The 19,446-nt window shown below is 40.3% G+C and overlaps 1 protein-coding gene across 6 annotated transcripts in view; it reads left to right on the forward strand.

Annotated features, from left to right (window-relative positions):
* The window catches only part of LOC139754067 (uncharacterized), a 243,765-nt gene extending 234,037 nt beyond the window's left edge, over positions 1-9,728 (forward strand). For 5 of the 6 annotated variants that reach the window (XM_071671236.1, XM_071671394.1, XM_071671577.1 and 2 more), the window contains 3 exons: positions 1,250-1,417; positions 2,310-2,735; positions 2,925-3,061. In XM_071671236.1, the coding sequence (XP_071527337.1) occupies positions 1,250-1,417; positions 2,310-2,695 (554 nt within the window). In that variant the 3' untranslated portion in view covers positions 2,696-2,735; positions 2,925-3,061. Of the gene's footprint in view, positions 1-1,249; positions 1,418-2,309; positions 2,736-2,924 lie in introns of all 6 variants that reach the window. The other variant, XM_071671316.1, reaches the window with a different exon arrangement.
* The last annotated feature ends 9,718 nt before the right edge of the window (positions 9,729-19,446 follow it).

The raw sequence follows: 19,446 nt of genomic DNA on the forward strand, positions 1-19,446 counted from the left end.
TTACGACCCTTGGACATGACGTTACGACCCTTGGACATGACGTTACGATCCTTGGACGTGACGTTACGACCCTTGGACATGACGTTACGACCCTTGGACATGACGCTACGACCCTTGGACGTGACGTTACGACCCTTGAACATGACGTTACGACCCTTGGACATGACGTTACGATCCTTGAACATGACGTTACGATCCTTGGACGTGACGTTACGACCCTTGAACATGACGTTACGACCCTTGGACGTGACGTTACGACTCTTGGACATGATGTTACGACCCTTGGACATGACGTTACGTCCCTCGGACGTGACGTTACGACCCTTGGACATGACGTTACGACCCTTGGACATGACGTTACGACTCTTGGACATGATGTTACGACCCTTGGACATGACGTTACGTCCCTCGGACGTGACGTTACGACCCTTGGACATGACGTTACGACCCTTGGACATGACGGCACGACCCTTGGACATGACGTTACGACCCTTGGACATGACGATACGACCCTTGGACGTGACGTTACGACCCTTGGACATGACGTTACGACCCTTGGACGTGACGTTACGACCCTTGAACATGACGTTACGACCCTTGGACATGACGTTACGATCCTTGGACGTGACGTTACGACCCTTGAATATGACGGTATATCACCCTTAGGGGTCGCGCCATTACGCTCAAGAGTCATGCAGTGGCGCTCAAAGGTAATGCTGAGCCTAAAGGATTTATATACTTGCGCTCAAGACTGAATTACATAATAAATTTTGTTTCCAATTTGATGTAAATTTAAGGAGATACACCTCTGTTGTTAAAGAAACTTATTCTGTTTGAAGTTAATGGGCCGTGACTCTTTCATGATAATCTGTTCTGTTAAAAACGATGCAAATTTACTTTTTCTTGAAATGATAAGTACTGTGATCCAAACTACAATATGCTAATAATGGAAAATGATTTCATAAACTGAATATGTTTTATAGAAAACGTTTTGGTGATAACGTTTCATAAAAAAAAATGAAGATGAGGTGATGTTTAAATGATTCAACCTGAAACAAATTATCGAGAAATTAGCAGTTTACCTTCTGGTGTTCTCAAGACGTAAGGCAGTATCTCATCTTTTTCTTTGTACTGTATCAATCATTCAGCAGTGTCTCCAATCTAACCTTTCTCCCAGTTTCCTCCTCATAGCTGAGTTTAGAACCAGGATGCATGTAAAATTTGCTCAGCGTTAACCTTCCTTCCTCAGACTTTATCATCAGCAAGACAGAGTTGCTGACACCTGAGGGGGAGGTGGCTGAGGAGGAGGAGGAGACCATAATGAGTACCGGAGGCCGCGACAACGGTACCTCAGACATCACAACTTCCTCCCGCCAGAGGAACCTCTCTACCTCGTCCTCTGGAAACACCTCCACAGGTAGGACCATCTTTTGCCATCCTAGAGGACCAGACCCTCTCCCTCTCTCTCTCTATCTCACCCTGATCGAGAGTTTAGAGAACGACGAACTGTAACCCCATGCCAGGGAAAGCTTGTGGCTGCCGCCTTCAGGACATCCCACAAAAGGGCGATGTTTCTTGCTTGTGCTGCTAAGCTGGCTTGATATTTACTGTTTATATGGATCACAGAGCTCTTGAGTATTCCTCATGAAGAGGAAGATTAGTTTGTTCTCTTAGAATAGCTATGTTTTTCATAAAATGTATATATTCATACAATACTTATGAATAACATTTACATTTATTTTGTCATGACCCTTATTTCTTCCTTAGAAATAAGTTTTTTCAAAACTTTGCATGTGTGAATGTCGTTTTATGATTTGCACTGAGTTCATACATTATGCATGATTATAAATTCTTATTTTCTTTTATTATGAATAATGAGAAAATGAATTAGCTCAAACGAAACTAAAGATGTCCTGTTCTTTTAAGTTCTAAGGTAAGAACGCAGCTTGCTTAACCACACAAAACGCTTTTTGTTTTCAGTAGTCTTTTTGATACTGTTATTAGTTCAGTGAATGCATGTCACCTGCTCGTTCACTAAAGAGCAGCAGCACCTTCCTGTTCTTCCCTCTGTCGTGCATGGGTTGCATGTTGCATGATCTCGGCGAGAAAGAACACCACAGTAAGAGTGACCTGTGAGCGTCAGGTCGGGGTACTCAGGCTTCAGTCTAACCTGAACCCACGTCCTGTCACCCACCACCTCGCCACCATCCACATGGGCGGTGCGGGGTCAGTGGTTGGCGCGGGCGGAGGGTGACATTTTGACGCGCTGGCTTGGGGTGGCTGCTTACTGGTGGTGTTGTTTCTTGCAGAGTGTGTGGTGTGGGGCGAGGGGGACCCAGGAGGGGGGAGCCCGTCCCCCTTGCCTTTGGGAAGTGAGGAGCCCCCTGTACCCCCTGGAGGGTGGGTGTGTTCTACCTGTGGGCGGGGCCATGCCTCCCTCGCGGAACTCCGCACCCACTGGTCCGAACATGCTCGTGGGCGGCACGTGTGCGGGATGTGTGGGGCGTCCTACTCAGTGCAGAGCTCGCTGGCCCGCCATGTCCGCACCGACCACGCGCAGCGCCGCCGAGTGTTCACCTGTGGCCTCTGTGGATCCACCTTCAAACACAACTTCAGCAGAAACTTACATCTGCGGACTGTGCACAGACTTAACATTCCGAACAATAGGAAAGCGGACGCCCCTTCCACCTCGTAGCCAGAAGCCGTGGCGGCTGCCCCTTGTAGTGTAGTGTAGTGTACGTAGTTATGCTCGGCAGTTTAGTTCACCTACAGTTTGATTATCTTTAGTTCTATAATCTTATTTTTCTTATTATGATTCATTTTATATCCTTCATCATGTCTTTAAGTTTTTCATATATAGTGTCATTTAGAACGGATAGTAGATTGTTCGTGTTACCAAAATTCAGAGAAATTTTTTCTTTCAGTTGAACTGGTGAAGTGTCCCTACTGTCCTCGGTCATACCGGCACCAGAACAACCTGAGGACGCACATTCGGTGTTTCCACAAAGGCGTGAGGATCCCCTGTCCCATATGCCACCGTGGGTTCACTCGCTGGTTCACGGTGCGTTGTCACATCGCTCGGGAGCATCAAAATGTTGACTTCTCGCGGCCCGAGGCTCTGCCGGCCCAGCTCCGCCGCGCGCTCTACCCTCCTTACCCGGAGTAGCGGGCGTACCTTCCTGTCACCTTGGACTCCTGCCCTTAGGCATCCTAGAACTGGACTGCAGTGCAGGTGGCTCTTCACCGTCCATGTAGACGCCCCTGCTCCTGGCATAACCCTGCCAGCCCTCCTGTCTGCACCAGCCTTGCCGCCGTCTGTGTAGGGCCAGTGACAGGATAGAGCGCATGGGCCCAGCTATTGTGAGCTTCCGTGTGGCAGCGAGTGTGGGTGCTACTTGGTGCTCTGTGTACAGAATATAGCCACACGGGCCTGATGCTCTCCATAAGTAGCTGGGCGAGCAATTGACAGCTGATAAAAGACCTACTGGGTACTTGCCAGCCTCCCCAGTGTTGTTGGTAGGCTGTAGGTGATGCTAGTGATAGTCAGACTGTTGGACTCGCGCTAGGGTCTTTAGCTGTGCTTGTGAAGCACGCTAAACTGTGTTATGTATGGTCCATGGCCGGTGTTACTGTAGCTTCGAGTGTGCTAATATCATAATCCCAATACCATAGTATAAGCGTGGAGTCGTCATATGGACATTGTTAATTGTAGGTTTTATTTGAAATGGTTATATTTTATAGAAGATTAATCACAAATCCAAGAAAGGAATGGTATGTTTCTTCTGTTCATAAGCTAGTGAATGATTTCTGGTGTGGGTGCCTTATGCTCAACAAAGCAAGCATGCACAAGATGTTTGTAGATGTACAGTATTATTTTTATAGATGCCAACAATATCCCTCCAGCAAAACAGAAGTGGTCAGAGCCGGGGAGCGGAGGTCCCTCCGTAGACCTCACCCTGCGCCATGAAGCAGGGAGCCGGGCAGGGAGGATGCCACTCACATTCTGCCTCTCTCATTCCTGCCCCTCTGTTCATGTCTGACCTCAGAATGATGCTTCATAAACTAAAAATCTTAGTGTAAACCGTGGGTCTCCCTCCCTGCCCTGCATTGCAGATAACTGCAAGCAACTTAAGAACAAGATGCTCAGGTATCCGTGTTGGGTGAAGAACCCACCCTTATCTACCTCATGTTTTGTATCCTTCTAGTTGTTACAGCACCTTGCTACGTCACTTAGAGTTTCATTCAAGACTTCACACACCTCACTATGTAGCCATTGTTAGTTTCCTGACTCTGTTGGAGAATCTTCCAGGTCAAACGTACAAAACTATAAAATTATATTTTGTATGAAAAAATCTGGAATTGCTAACAACTCTTTTAGTCATTTAGGAATATATTATTCCCTACCAACCACTCATGGATATAACAGTCGTAGTAATGATATGTATTGAAATATTCATATAGTGATATTAGTAGAAAGAACAAAATCCTATATAAAGCCAGGATTGTACCAGGGATAAAAAGGTATAGAATTAGTGGTATGTCAGTCTCTTGAAGGTCCTACTACAGTTATTTCAAGTTTTTTCAGGGACTAATATTACCAAGACAAACTCAGGAAATAAAGACGTGTATCCAATCCTTTTTGATATCAAAACAGAGGATTACTATTCTTCTCATTAGCTGCAGTCGGTACTTTCTGAGGTGTGGTCACTGTTATACTCTAGTTCATATGATCTTTCCACGTAGTTTGACTTTGCTCAAATGAAGGATGCATGGCCTAACTCATCCAACGACTCCGGTGATAACGGTGCTCCAACGCAGGTGTTTTTCTCCGCAAGAGGCCCTCGATATTTTAGTTTGTGTTTTCATTTTCCTCAGCTGCTGCTCTTTGACAGGGCATTATTTATCTCAGGACTCTAGCAGTAGCAGCCTGTAGACACTTGTTTAATAGGATTGATGTAACATTTTGCCTAACTTTGATCAATAGTGTTTAATTTTTTTCCAAAAGCAGTTCACACATTCCAATGAGCTCACTAGATGTTCACAATGATCTCTGTGAGCCAGCTGTATAGCCCAACCACAGGTACTGACTTGCGAAAGGCAGAACTTTTCCAGATGGCCTGGAAGTTGTGCCATTGCTGTGGAGATTAGTTCAGAAAGTCACCCAGTTTATAAGGTTCTTTCATTATCATATAGTCGTCAACAAGCACTGATGTAATGGACTTTTATATGCAGAAAATTTAGTGCTAATATGATTTCTTTATCATAGATTAAGAGAATAATGAGGATGGAAGCATTACTTTGATAAAAGAGTCAGAATTAAAGTGAACGAACTTTATCGTTACAAGTTTAGAGTCTCCATGGCAGACTTTAGTGTGTGTGTGGTTGATGAGCTGATGCGGGCCACTCTAACGTACCTCATTTATATGATTTTCTGATATTCTTCTCATTATCTCAATATATTTCGTATAGTTGCTGTCACTTAACTCAGGACTACCGATACAAACATGTATTTTTCTGTGAATGTTTCTCTTATTTGTGTACGTTGTTGCAATATGTGTGTTCATTATTAGTTGAAGTATGGAATTAGTTCTAGGTGTGACAAACTTTTGCGTAATAATAATGCATATGGTGAATAGTCACGAGGATCACACGGGGCTGTGAGCTGGGTCTGTAGTCTTTTTGGCCCTCAAGTTCTTACCACAGACCATGTGAAATATTGTCAGTGTTGTAAGCTCCTGGACCAGACCCAGCACCACCCTGCCTGCTGGCGAGCACCTCATAACCTTCCCTTCACAAACCCTGACGGGCACGCTCATACCGAACTTCAGGAACCCGTTTCTTGTCCTTCAACATGCAGGACATAATAACTTCCTTTTTTTCATCGTATCACAAAAGCCATTTGAGACCTCAGGATCTACCTCCACGTAATCCCTCTACCTCTTTTGGTCAGTAACATCTGCGTTCCTAACAAACTCGCCGTGATTCCAAGCGGAGAGAGGCTTTATCCTACTGTGTATACTTTAGAACATGTGATAATGCCAAGCAGAGCAGATATCCCCCTACTGTGTGGTCCTCACTATAGTGTTATCTCGTAATATATATTATATATACATTGATTTCACATGTTCCTCATATTTAGCCAAACGTGTATGTAATTTTGCTCCCTGTGCTCTGACCTGTGTGGTGTGGTGTCTAGATGCAAGTTGACCAGTAGAAGGTTGGCTCGGCCAGGGCTCCCGTGTGCAGGATCACATCACTCTCACTCATTGTCGTACACTCTCCATCACTCTCACCTCCTGACGACCTCCTCATTGGGAGTTCTGTTCAGTGCACTGTTATGGCCAGTATGTAATATATTGTTGTTTTTTGGGAGTATGAAACACTGGATCTACAGTGACCAGAGTGCAACTAGTGAGATTCTGATAGTCAGGTGATCACGGAGCATGTTAGAGCCCAGCCATGGTAACCTTGCTACAGCTCACATTTACCAGTATACAATAGTCATTTTTCAGTACAAACAAAAGTACTATTTCTGATCTACCTCACATTTTAAGTTCTGAAAGCTTGCATCATATTGTTTGCGGATTTATTTCACTTATTCATGCCTGACATTGAGAGTCACTGCTGTCATCCTGTCATCCATACCCATGTATTTCTGCCACGTGTGTTTGTGAGTGTGTCTGTTTGTATGTATGTGTGAATGTGTTTACCCTAACAATACCATATACACAGTTTTAAAGTTTGCGGTACTCACGCAGTCCTGTGTCTACCACGTCTAGAGATATACACTTGTTCCAAGTGCAAATGTACTGTTAGCATAACGGCAGACATTTTCAAGTTTACTATGTGGATCAGGAGGTAGGCAGTGGCTCCTAACACTGCAGGCAGCCCGGTAGCTCTAAACCGTCATATAGTTGAGATATGCTCTCCGTGGGCAGTAATGCCTATTGTATTTCCAACAGATTGGCTAAAAGACATGTGGGAGGCAGAGAACTCTACCTCTTAACTGTTTGGTGTAACTCGGTCGCAAAGAAGCGGTAAAATGACCCTCCCTGCCAGGGTTGTCAGCTCCGGATCTAGAGGCAAGGAGCCACTATAGCTCATGGTACTGACCATGTAAATTAGGTTTTTACCAGTGGCCATGTTGGTGTTGCAACTTTGGCACCATTCAGTGTGTGCAGCTGCAACATTCTCTAGTGGTAACCACGCACAGCTATAGCATTCTCTAGAGGTAACAAAGTACAGCTGTAACATTCTCTAGTAATAACCATGTATAGCAATGTTCTCCAGGGGTAACCACTTACAGCTGCAGCATTCTCTAGTGATAACCATGTATAGCTACAGCACTCTCTTGTAGTAGCCACGTACAGCTGCAGTACCCTCTAATGGTAACCACTTACAGCTGCAGCATCCTGTAGTGGTAACCTCGTACAACTGCAGCTTCCTGTAGTGGTAACCACATACAGCTGCAGCATCCTCTAATGATAACCACGTACAGGTGCAGCATCCTGTAGTGGTAACTACGTACAGCTGCAGCATCTTTTAATGGTAACCACGTACAGGTGCAGCATCCTGTAGTGGTAACCACGTACAGGTGCAGCATCCTGTAGTGGTAACTACGTACAGCTGCAGCATCTTCTAATGGTAACCACGTACAAAAGTTGGCATGTGCCATGCTCACCACCTGACTGACTGATAAGTGACTGGACGACTGGTTAGCTCGTTGACGCTCAGCGGATCCCACAATATGGGATGTAAATTTATGTTTTGATGCAAAGTCTCCCCAGGGTAGCTTAGAGGAGACCCTGGCTAAACCCTCACAGGGACGATCTGGAGATGGTAGTACAATGTTGACACTTACTGTAGTTCGTCTTTATAAACATTGGCAGTAATGAGTTTTCAAAACAATTGCCATTAAATCTTTTTTTCTTCCGCACTTGACGTTTAAAACAATTTACAAAAAAGTAACTGATGTGTAGATTTAGGATATAAGTAATAGTAAAGTTTGTGTACAAGTAAGTTTTAAGAAAGTCAACTTACTTTTTGAAAGCAAGAAAGTTCAAAAACCTGAAGATAGAAGTATTTGGTACAAAATAACAGTAGGCGTTGATAATTATCTTTTCAGAAATTTCAGAATTCAAGCTAAGACGTAGATTTGGATATTTACAGTTCAGTATTCTAACATTCTCCTCATTTGCAATGATAGGGTCACTCGTCTCTGAACAAAGTAATTCTGTTACAACTCTTTCTTTAATCACTGCCAGAGTTATAATTATCATTGTTATCATTATTATTATCATTATTATTATTATCATAATTATTATTATTATCATTATTATTATTATCATTATTATTATTATTATTATTATTATTATTATTATTATTATTATTATTATCATCATTAGTATTGTTTTTATTATTATTGTTATTGTTATTATTATTATCATTATCATTATTATTATCATTATTCTTATCATTATTATCATTATTGTTATCATCATTATCTTACATGATTTTCATGAGCAGAAAAAAATATGTGTTTCCGTTTCTTGTACCTGAAACCAATTCCTGTTATGCATGTACTTGGAAACACATAGATCTTTTGAAGCATTTTGCTTACCACTTACAGATACTTACATACATACCTGCATTCTACAGCTATCTAAAACAGTGTGGCATCTGGGTCTTGATCCCCAAGTTTCCTTCTTCCAGCTCTACTTCCGCTCTTTCTTCCCTCATATCATGCTCTCTCTCTCTCTCTCTCTCTCTCTCTCTCTCTCTCTCTCTCTCTCTCTCTCTCTCTCTCTCTCTCTCTCTCTCTCTCTCTCTCTCTCTCTCTCTCTTGTTGGTTTGTCTCAGTAATTGTTGATAGTTCAGTCTATCTTCTTTTCCTCTCTTTCTCAACAAGGTTGTTCCTCAAGGGTCCATCATGTCTACTCTTTTGCTGAATTTTGTCAACAATATTCTTAAATTACCACAGATCAATCCTATAGTCAGGACTTAACTCTGTATCATTTCGCATTTTTTCCAGCTTCTTCAAGACTTCTGTTCGATCTACTTCTTGTCTCGTCATAGCTGATTTTTCTCGATTCACATCTTGTCTCTTCACGGACCATTCTGAGTGCACTTAATAAAGGAAGATTTTACTGATGGGCAGATGTATCCTGGTTGAGCTTAACGCCTCAAAAACCCAAATGTCTCCTGTTTCTCTCCTGTAATTCCTCAAGACTTAAGTCTCTGTTGGTATTGTAATTCCACCACTCAACACTTTATATCATTGTCACATATGATCCATCTGAGACACACAGCCCAACACATATAGCATATCTGCCTCTAAAACACCTCATGGTTGTCTGCAGATATTCAAGATTCTTCACCCCTGAGTCACTACTCAGATTATGCAAAGGATTTGTCCTTGTACGGAGAACTGCTCTCACATCTGGGGTGGCTCTAGCTCCTTTCTCCCACACAAGTTCAGTTGGTGAGGTGGAGGAGCACATGAACCTCGCTAGTGGACGGGAGGGGAACCCGCCATTTGAAAAAGCAATGTCGTAGACTATTCTTTTTTTTCTTTTATTGTTGCCTGTTTTAATGCTGTTTTCAAGGCTTGGTGTCAGGAAGAACTCCACGACTGAAGCCGTTGAAACACACACACACACACACACACACACACATCAACAATGACTAAAACACACAGTGTGTCCCACGTTAACGTTGTAGAACATAATTCCTACAATATACCAACCAAGTTTCTTCCGTATGGTCACGTATACTTAAGATTGTTTTATATCTATTTTTTCATCGTTTTACTAGGTATGTCAGTGTGGACGATTTTTACCTACCAGTTTAAGGCTTCAGATCGTGGTGTGAAGTAGATATATTTATGAAAACTAAATCATATATTTTTATGCAGGATGGCGTCACCAAGCAGAGGTGTTAGTGCCAGAAATTGGTAGCTCCCCAGGAGCTGTGCGGCGGGCCAGGACCTTGCCTCCACCTGCCCGTGGGCCAGGAGCATGACCCTCTGCCTGCCCAAGGGCCAGGGGCACGGCCCTCTGGCGGCCTACCACTGTTACCCTGTAGCAGGATAATGGTAACTGTGACTATATGTATGATTGGTGAGGGCTTATGTTGGACCAGAAACGTTCCTTTCGTGATGGTAATGGTAGGTCTGGCTTCCTAGTGGAACCAAGGGAACAACCCTCTTGATTCCACCAATATAACAGGTAAACCAGGGTGTCCCAGGCTGGGTCGCACGTACAGGGGGTGGCAGTCATCACTAGTGGTAGATGATGGAGGAGGAATGTGATAAAGTATGACACTGGACTGTGACTCTGTGACAGGACGACGTTGTCGTCGTCGGTTAGCACGACGAATGCCAGCATCGTCAGGTGGCCGGTAAGATGCGTGTGTTATTGTTTGAACGACAAGATAGATCCCCAACACACGCACACACACACACACACACACACACACACACACACACACACACACACACACACACACACTGTCCCTGTGGTTGCGGCCCAGGTGTGTATTGGCTCAACTGAAAGTTGATTCCCCCTCTACACATACTTTTTACGCCCGCAATAAATAGATATATGAGTAAATATATACGTATATGATGTATATAAATATTCATTTCATGTAAATAAATGAAATATTTATGTATATGATGTACATGCACCGGTGTTTATATATATATATATATATATATATATATATATATATATATATATATATATATATATATATATATATATATATATATATATATATATATACATATATATATATATATATATATATATATATATATATATATATATATATATATATATATATATATATATATATATATATATATATATATATTTATATATATATATAAATATAAATTTATATATATATATATATATATATATATATATATATATATATATATATATATATATATATATATATATATATATATATATATATATATATATATATATATATATATATATATATGAATATTTATATATATATATAGATATATAAATATTTATGTATAAATATATATATATATATATATATATATATATATATATATATATATATATATATATGTATATATATATATATATATATATAATGTATTACCAAATAGTCAAAATTGCTGACTAGGCTGGAACATCAGGAGCCATTATGCCAAAGGATTAAATTTTCTTGTATTTTCGGTATTCAGTCAATTAATATTTATCCATCTTAAGTCGTTACAAAGATTTCATTCTATACAAAATAACCAAACAAAGCCCTACCCTCGCCAGATTAGGTTAGGATATTTTTGTTTTTAATTTCAAGTTGGTTTTCTATTTCTAACCATTATATGAAGAAATGATGTTAGAAACATCGAATTTTGCGGTTTATAAAGAAATAATGATACCAACATGAATTCAGTACATTTGGCAATTTTGACTATATATATATAATATATATATATATATATATATATATATATATATATATATATATATATATATATATATATATATATATATATATATATATATTCAAGCCTTTGGCACTCTAAGTTACAGATTGGCATCACACTTGTCTTTTCAGATAAAAATACTGAAAATGATATGGAGAGCATTTTGTCAAAAGGATTTTCCTCTTGTACTGTATTTCATATTCTTGCAACACAAATCCATAGTGTTACTGTTAGTTCCATGTTCAATATGATGTTCTGTTGTGGATCAGTGAAGCAGTATGTGTGCAGTGGGAGTCTGTGTGTCTATATCAAGCTAGATTTTGGCTGATTTCAAGTGGATGGCAATTCCAAAATCTAAAAACATCATACAAAATCTTTATGTATCATTAACTTGTTGTTGTGTGAAATGTAAATTACGTCAGCTAATGTCAAAATCCACTCCTGAATCGAGCTAGTCTAGCATATGTGTAAAGTTAATCGTGTCTGTCCTTTTGTGTAGCCTTTAAAAGTGGACAGTGTGCTAGACGGAACAATAAACTAGATGTATAGTTAACTCGGTTTATTTTCCTTCAACGTCGGCTGCTGCTGTACACCAGGGAATGGTGAGTAATCCTGGAACAGACTTAAAGAATGAGGTTACGAATATGTTCCTCCAAGAATTAGAGACCTTGTTTGTTTCTGTCTTTCAGCATAAACTGAGGCTAATGGCAGTGCTTAGAGAACAATCTCACAGTGATCCACTTGAGAGTGATGGTAATGCCTGAGTATAATGGCTCCATTTATCAGGTCACAGGTTGTGCCACCATACCCAGGCGTAATGCTACTCTGATTGATGGGATAAGGATACACTAATTCTGATTGCCCCAAAGAATGAAACCCGACGGTATCACAAGTCCTGTTCGTGACTTCTACGTTGATTACGTCTACTCTTAAAAGAGGACCTAACTTTACCAATTCATAAATCATTAACAGGAAGTGTAAGTGTAATGTAAGTCCACCAAGAAAACCAAGGTTTCTAACACTGAAAAAGAATTTTTAACGGCCCTGTTCATCAGTAATTTTTAACAATCCTGTTCATCAGTAATTTTTAACAATCCTGTTCATCAGTTTATATCACAACTCCTCAGCCGTCATTGGTCACTGCCACCGTGACTGGTACGGTCAGTTCAACTGTCCCGCTTAGATTACGTAAGTATGACTACATGACCAGTTATGAGTACGTAAGTATGACTGCATGACCAGTTATGAGTACGTAAGTATGACTACATGACCAGTTATGGAAACTTTAAATTCTAAAACTCAGTGTTGGATGCTAGTTTTATATGTCTGCCAGAAAATTTCTTATCAAAGAGCAGCGACACAACTGACCGCTACAACCAGAAGCATGGCACATTGTTCCTGGGACTTGCAGCCAGTTCATCATCATCAACGCACCAATGGACTTAGTGCAGATCTGCCATATGGAGCCATGTCTTCATCCCACCTCAGTGCTGATATTCTCGAGGTTACGTGTAAAGATCATGTGAAATTGAACATTATTGGACACTCACCCTTGCCAAGGTGCCTCTATCATCATTGTACCATGTGTTTCCGATTGGTCGGAGTGCATAACGTGTACATCGCTTCTATGGATTCCTGCGGTGTTGTTGGGCACCCCCTGCTTGAGGTTACACGGCGAAACTAAAGTGTCACGGAGCTTTACAAGTTTTTTTTTTCGGAACTTACCAAACCCTTGTGCTCCATCATAAGAATTTTTTTACAACAAAGATAGCCCTGCTTATTGCAACACCAGATGTGTTATCTCAGTACCCAAGTCAGCCAATCCATAATCTCTTAAATGGCTATAAACCACTGCAATCATTCTGATCTCCAGTTTACACTATGAAAGTATTGTCTGCTTTTATCTACTCCAACACTGCAAGATCAGTAAGCTCTTAGGTGTTTGGTGATATCAAGACCTCATCTTATGAAAGCTTTCAGCCTAATCACCAACTACGTAGCCATCAACAAAACCATCAACCTTGGTCTGTGAAGCCTCATTTCGTGACTTGCAGACTTCCTTGGGTAAAACTGAAAGTTGATGGAGAGAGATGAGTGATTATTGGTGCATATGCACCTGGGCATGAGAAGAAAGTTCATGAGAGGCAAGTGTTTTGGGAGCAGCTGAATGAGTGTGTTAGTGGTTTTGATGCACAAGACCGAGTAATAGTGATGGGTGATTTGAATGCAAAGGTGAGTAATGTGACAGTTGAGGGAATAATTGGTATACATGGAGTGTTCAGTGTTGTAAATGGAAATGGTGAAGAGCTTGTAGATTTATGTGCTGAAAAAGGGCTGGTGATTGGGAATACCTGGTTTAAATGGAGAGATATACATAAGTATACGTATGTAAGTAGGAGAGATGGCCAGAGAGCGTTATTGGATTACGTGATATTTGATAGGAGCGCGAAAGAGAGACCTTTAGATGTTAATGTGCTGAGAGGTGCAACTGGAGGGATGTCTGATCATTATCTTGTGGAGGCGAAGGTGAAGATTTGTAGGGGTTTTCAGAAAAGAAGAGAGAATGTTGGGAGTGAAGAGGGTGGTGAGAGTAAGTGAGCTTGGGAAGGAGACTTGTGTGAGGAAGTACCAGGAGAGACTGAGTACAGAATGGAAAAAGGTGAGAACAAAGGAGGTTAGGGGAGTGGTTGAGGAATGGGATGTATTTAGGGAAGCAGTGATGGCTTGCGCAAAAGATGCTTGTGGCATGAGAAGCGTGGGAGGTGGGTTGATTAGAAAGGGTAGTGAGTGGTTGGATGAAGAAGTAAGATTATTAGTGAAAGAGAAGAGAGAGGCATTTGGACGATTTTTGCAGGGAAAAAATGCAAATGAGTGGGAGATGTATAAAAGGAAGAGGCAGGAGGTAAAGAGAAAGGTGCAAGAGGTGAAAAAGAGGGCAAATGAGAGTTGGGGTGAGAGAGTATCATTAAATTTTAGGGAGAATAAAAAGATGTTTTAGAAGGAGGTAAATAAGTGCGTAAGACAAGGGAGCAAATGGGAACTTCAGCGAAGGGGGCTAATGGGAAGGTGATAACAGGTAGCGGTGATGTGAGAAGGAGATGGAGTGAGTATTTTGAAGGTTTGTTAAATGTGTTTGATGATAGAGTGGCAGATATAGGGTGTTTTGGTCGAGGTGGTGAGCAAAGTGAGAGGGTTAGGGAAAATGATTTGGTAAACATAGAAGAGGTAGTAAAAGCTTTGCGGAAGATGAAAGCCGGCAAGGCAGCAGGTTTGGATGGTATTGCAGTGGAATTTATCAAAAAAAGGGGAGACTGTATTGTTGACTGGTTGGTAAGGTTATTTAATGTATGTATGATTCATGGTGAGGTGCCTGAGGATTGGCGGAATGCTTGCAGAGTGCCATTGGACAAAGGCAAAGGGGATAAGAGTGAGTGCTCAAATTACAGAGGTATAAGTTCGTTGAGTATTCCTGGTAAATTATATGGGAGGGTATTGATTGAGAGGGTGAAGGCAAGTACAGAGCATCAGATTGGGGAAGAGCAGTGTGGTTTCAGAAGTGGTAGAGGATGTGTGGATCAGGTGTTTGCTTTGAAGAATGTATGTGAGAAATACTTAGAAAAGCAAATGGATTTGTATGTAGCATTTATGGATCTGGAGAAGGCATATGATAGGGTTGATAGAGATGTTCTGTGGAAGGTATTAAGAATATATGGTGTGGGAGGCAAGTTGTTAGAAGCAGTGAAAAGTTTTTATCGAGGATGTAAGGCATGTGTACGTGTAGGAAGAGAGGAAAGTGATTGGTTCTCAGTGAATGTAGGTTTGCGGCAGGGGTGTGTGATGTCTCCATGATTGTTTAATTTGTTTATGGATGGGGTTGTTAGGGAGGTGAATGCAAGAGTTTTTGAAAGAGTGGCAACTATGCAGTCTGTTGTGGATGAGAGAGCTTGGGAAGTGAGTCAGTTGTTGTTCGCTGATGATACAGTGCTGGTGGCTGATTCATGTGAGAAACTGCAGAAGCTGGTGACTGAGTTTGGTAAAGTGTGTGAAAGAAGAAAGTTAAGAGTAAATGTGAATAAGAGCAAGGTTATTAGGTACAGTAGGGTTGAGGGTCAAGTCAATTGGGAGGTAAGTTTGAATGGAGAAAAACTGGAGGAAGTGGGGTGTTTTAGATATCTGGGAGTGGATCTGGCAGCGGATGGAACCATGGAAGTGGAAGTGAATTATAGGATGGGGGAGGGGCGAAAATCCTGGGAGCCTTGAAGAATGTGTGGAAGTCTAGAACATTATCTCGGAAAGCAAAAGTGGGTATGTTTGAATGAATAGTAGTTCCAACAATGTTATATGGTTGCGAGGCGTGGGCTATGGATAGGGTTGTGCGCAAGAGGGTGGATGTGCTGGAAATGAGATGTTTGAGGACAATATGTGGTGTGAGGTGGTTTGATCGAGTAAGTAATAATAGGGTAAGAGAGAGATGTGTAGAAATAAAGAGAGTGTGGTTGAGAGAGCAGAAGAGGGTGTTTTGAAATGGTTTGGTCACATGGAGAGAATGAGTGAGGAAAGATTGATCAAGAGGATATATGTGTCAGATGTGGAGGGAACGAGAAGTGGGAGACCAAATTGGAGGTGGAAGGATGGAGTGAAAAAGATTTTGAGCGATCGGGGCCTAAACATGCAGGAGGGTGAAAGGCGTGCAAGGAGTAGAGTGAATTGTGGTATACCGGGGTCGACCTGCTGTCAATGGATTGAACCAGGGCATGTGAAGCGTCTGGGGTAAACCATGGAAAGTTCTGTGGGGCCTTGATGTGGAAAGGGAGCTGTGGTTTCGGTGCATTATTACATGACAACTAGAGACTGAGTGTGAACGAATGGGGCCTTTGTTGTCTTTTCCTAGCACTATCCCGTACACATGAGGGGGTAGAGGGTTGTTATTCCATATGTGGCGAGGTGGCGATGGGAATAGATAAAGTATGAATTATGTACATGTGCATATATTCATATGTCTGTGTGTGTTTATATATATGTGTACATTGAGATGTATAGGAATGTATATTTGCGTGTGTGGACGTGTAAGTATATACATGTGTATGTGGGTGGGTTGGGCCATTCTTTCGTCTGTTTCCTTGTTCTACCTCGCTAACGCGGGAGACAGCGACAAAGCAAAATAAGATAATATATATATATATATATATATATATATATATATATATATATATATATATATATATATATATCGCCAGTACTTTTTCAGCACACAAATCTACAAGCTCTTCACCATTGCCATTTACAACACCGAACACCCCATGTATACCAATTATACATATACATATATATATATATATATATATATATATATATATATATATATATATATATATATATATATATATATATATATATATATATATATATATATATATATATATATATATATAATTGGTATACATGGGGTGTTCGGTGTTGTAAATGGCAATGGTGAAGAGCTTGTAGATTTGTGTGCTGAAAAAGTACTGGCGATTGGGAACACCTGGTTTAAAAAGCGAGACATACATAAGTATACGTATGTAAGTAGGAGAGATGGCCAGAGAGCGTTATTGGATTACGTGTTAATTGATAGGCGCGCGAAAGAGAGACTTTTAGATGTTGATATGCTGAGAGGTGCAACTGGTGGGATGTCTGATCATTATCTTGTCGAGGCGAAGGTGAAGATTTGTTGTTTTGGACAATTACATGTTTACCAAATGGCGTCTTAGCCTCGTCTCGTCGATGTATATCAACTGACTGTTATATTTCTCTCTTTGTCTCCCCTGATGATGTGATTATTACACGAAAGTGCACTTGGGAATTTTTCGTTTCATTTTCCCCGTGGACTCATAGAAATATCTTGATCACGCGCAAAATTGTGATCCTTTCCAATATATATATATATATATATATATATATATATATATATATATATATATATATATATATATATATATATATATATATTCTTTTTTTTTTCTTTTTTTTTTGCCTTCTCGCTGTCTGCCGCACTTGCGAGGAAGCGCAAGGAAACAGACGAAAGAAATGGCCCAACCCACCCCCATACACATGTATATGCATACACGTCCACACACGCAAATAAACATACCTACACAGCTTTCCATGGTTTACCCCAGACGCTTCACATGTCCTGATTCAATCCATTGACAGCACGTCAACCCCGGTATACCACATCGATCCAGTTCACTCCATTCCTTGCCCTCCTTTCACCCTCCTGCATGTTCAGGCCCCGATCACACAAAATCTTTTTAACTCCATCTTTCCACCTCCAATTTGGTCTTCCACTTCTCGTTCCCTCCACCTCCGACACATATATCCTCTTGATCAATCTTTCCTCACTCATTCTCTCCATGTGCCCAAACCATTTCAAAACACCCTCTTCTGCTCTCTCAACCACGCTCTTTTTATTTCCACACATCTCTCTTACCCTTACGTTACTTACTCGATCAAACCACCTCACACCACACATTGTCCTCAAACATCTCATTTCCAGCACATCCACCCTCCTGCGCACAACTCTATCCATAGCCCACGCCTCGCAACCATACAACATTATTGGAACCACTATTCCTTCAAACATACCCATTTTTGCTTTCCGAGATAATGTTCTCGACCTACACACATTTTTCAAGGCTCCCAGGATTTTCGCCCCCTCCCCCACCCTATGATCCACTTCCGCTTCCATGGTTCCACCCGCTGCCAGATCCACTCCCAGATATCTAAAACACTTCACTTCCTCCAGTTTTTCTCCATTCAAACTTACCTCCCAATTGACTTGACCCTCAACCCTACTGTACCTGATGATATATATATATATATATATATATATATATATATATATATATATATATATATATATATATATATATATATATATATATATATATATATATATATATATTATACCTGGTGATAGGGAAGAAAGAATACTTCCCACGTATTCCCTGCGTGTCGTAGAAGGCGACTAAAAGGGAAGGGAGCGGGGGGGCTGGAAATCCTCCCCTCTTTTTTTTTTTTAATTTTCCAAAAGAAGGAACAGAGAAGGGGGCCAGGTGAGGATATTCTTTCAAAGGCCCAGTCCTCTGTTCTTAACGCTACCTCGCTCATGCGGGAAATGGCGAATAGTATAAAAATGAAAAAAAAGAAATATATATATATATATATATATATATATATATATATATATATATATATATATATATATATATATATATATGTATATATATATATATATATATATATATATATATATATATATATATATATATATATATATATATATATATATATATTTTTTTTTTTTATATATATATACTTATACATATATCTTTTTCTTTTCTTTCATACTATTCGCCATTTCCCGGGTCAGCGAGGTAGCGTTAAGAACAGAGGACTGGGCCTCTGAGGAAACATTCTCATCCAGCCCCCTTCTCTGTTCCTTCCTTTGGAAAAAAAAAAAAAAAAGAATAAAAAAAGAATATATATATATATATATATGTATATATATATATATATATATATATATATATATATATATATATATATATATATATATATATATATATATATATATATATATATATATATATATATATATATATATATATATATATATGAGAGTTGGGGTGAGAGAGTATCATTAAATTTTAGGGAGAATAAAAAGATGTTCTGGAAGGAGGTAAATAAAGTGCGTAAGACAAGGGAGCAAATGGGAACTTCGGTGAAGGGCGCAAGTGGGGAGGTGATAACAAGTAGTGGTGATGTGAGAAGGAGATGGAGTGAGTATTTTGAAGGTTTGTTGAATGTGTTTGATGATAGAGTGGCAGATATAGGGTGTTTTGGTCGAGGTGGTGTGCAAAGTGAGAGGGTTAGGGAAAATGATTTGGTAAACAGAGAAGAGGTAGTGAAAGCTTTGCGGAAGATGAAAG

The sequence above is a fragment of the Panulirus ornatus genome, chromosome 1, assembly GCF_036320965.1.
Source record: "Panulirus ornatus isolate Po-2019 chromosome 1, ASM3632096v1, whole genome shotgun sequence".
In the NCBI taxonomy this organism is placed as follows: Eukaryota; Metazoa; Arthropoda; class Malacostraca; order Decapoda; family Palinuridae; genus Panulirus; species Panulirus ornatus.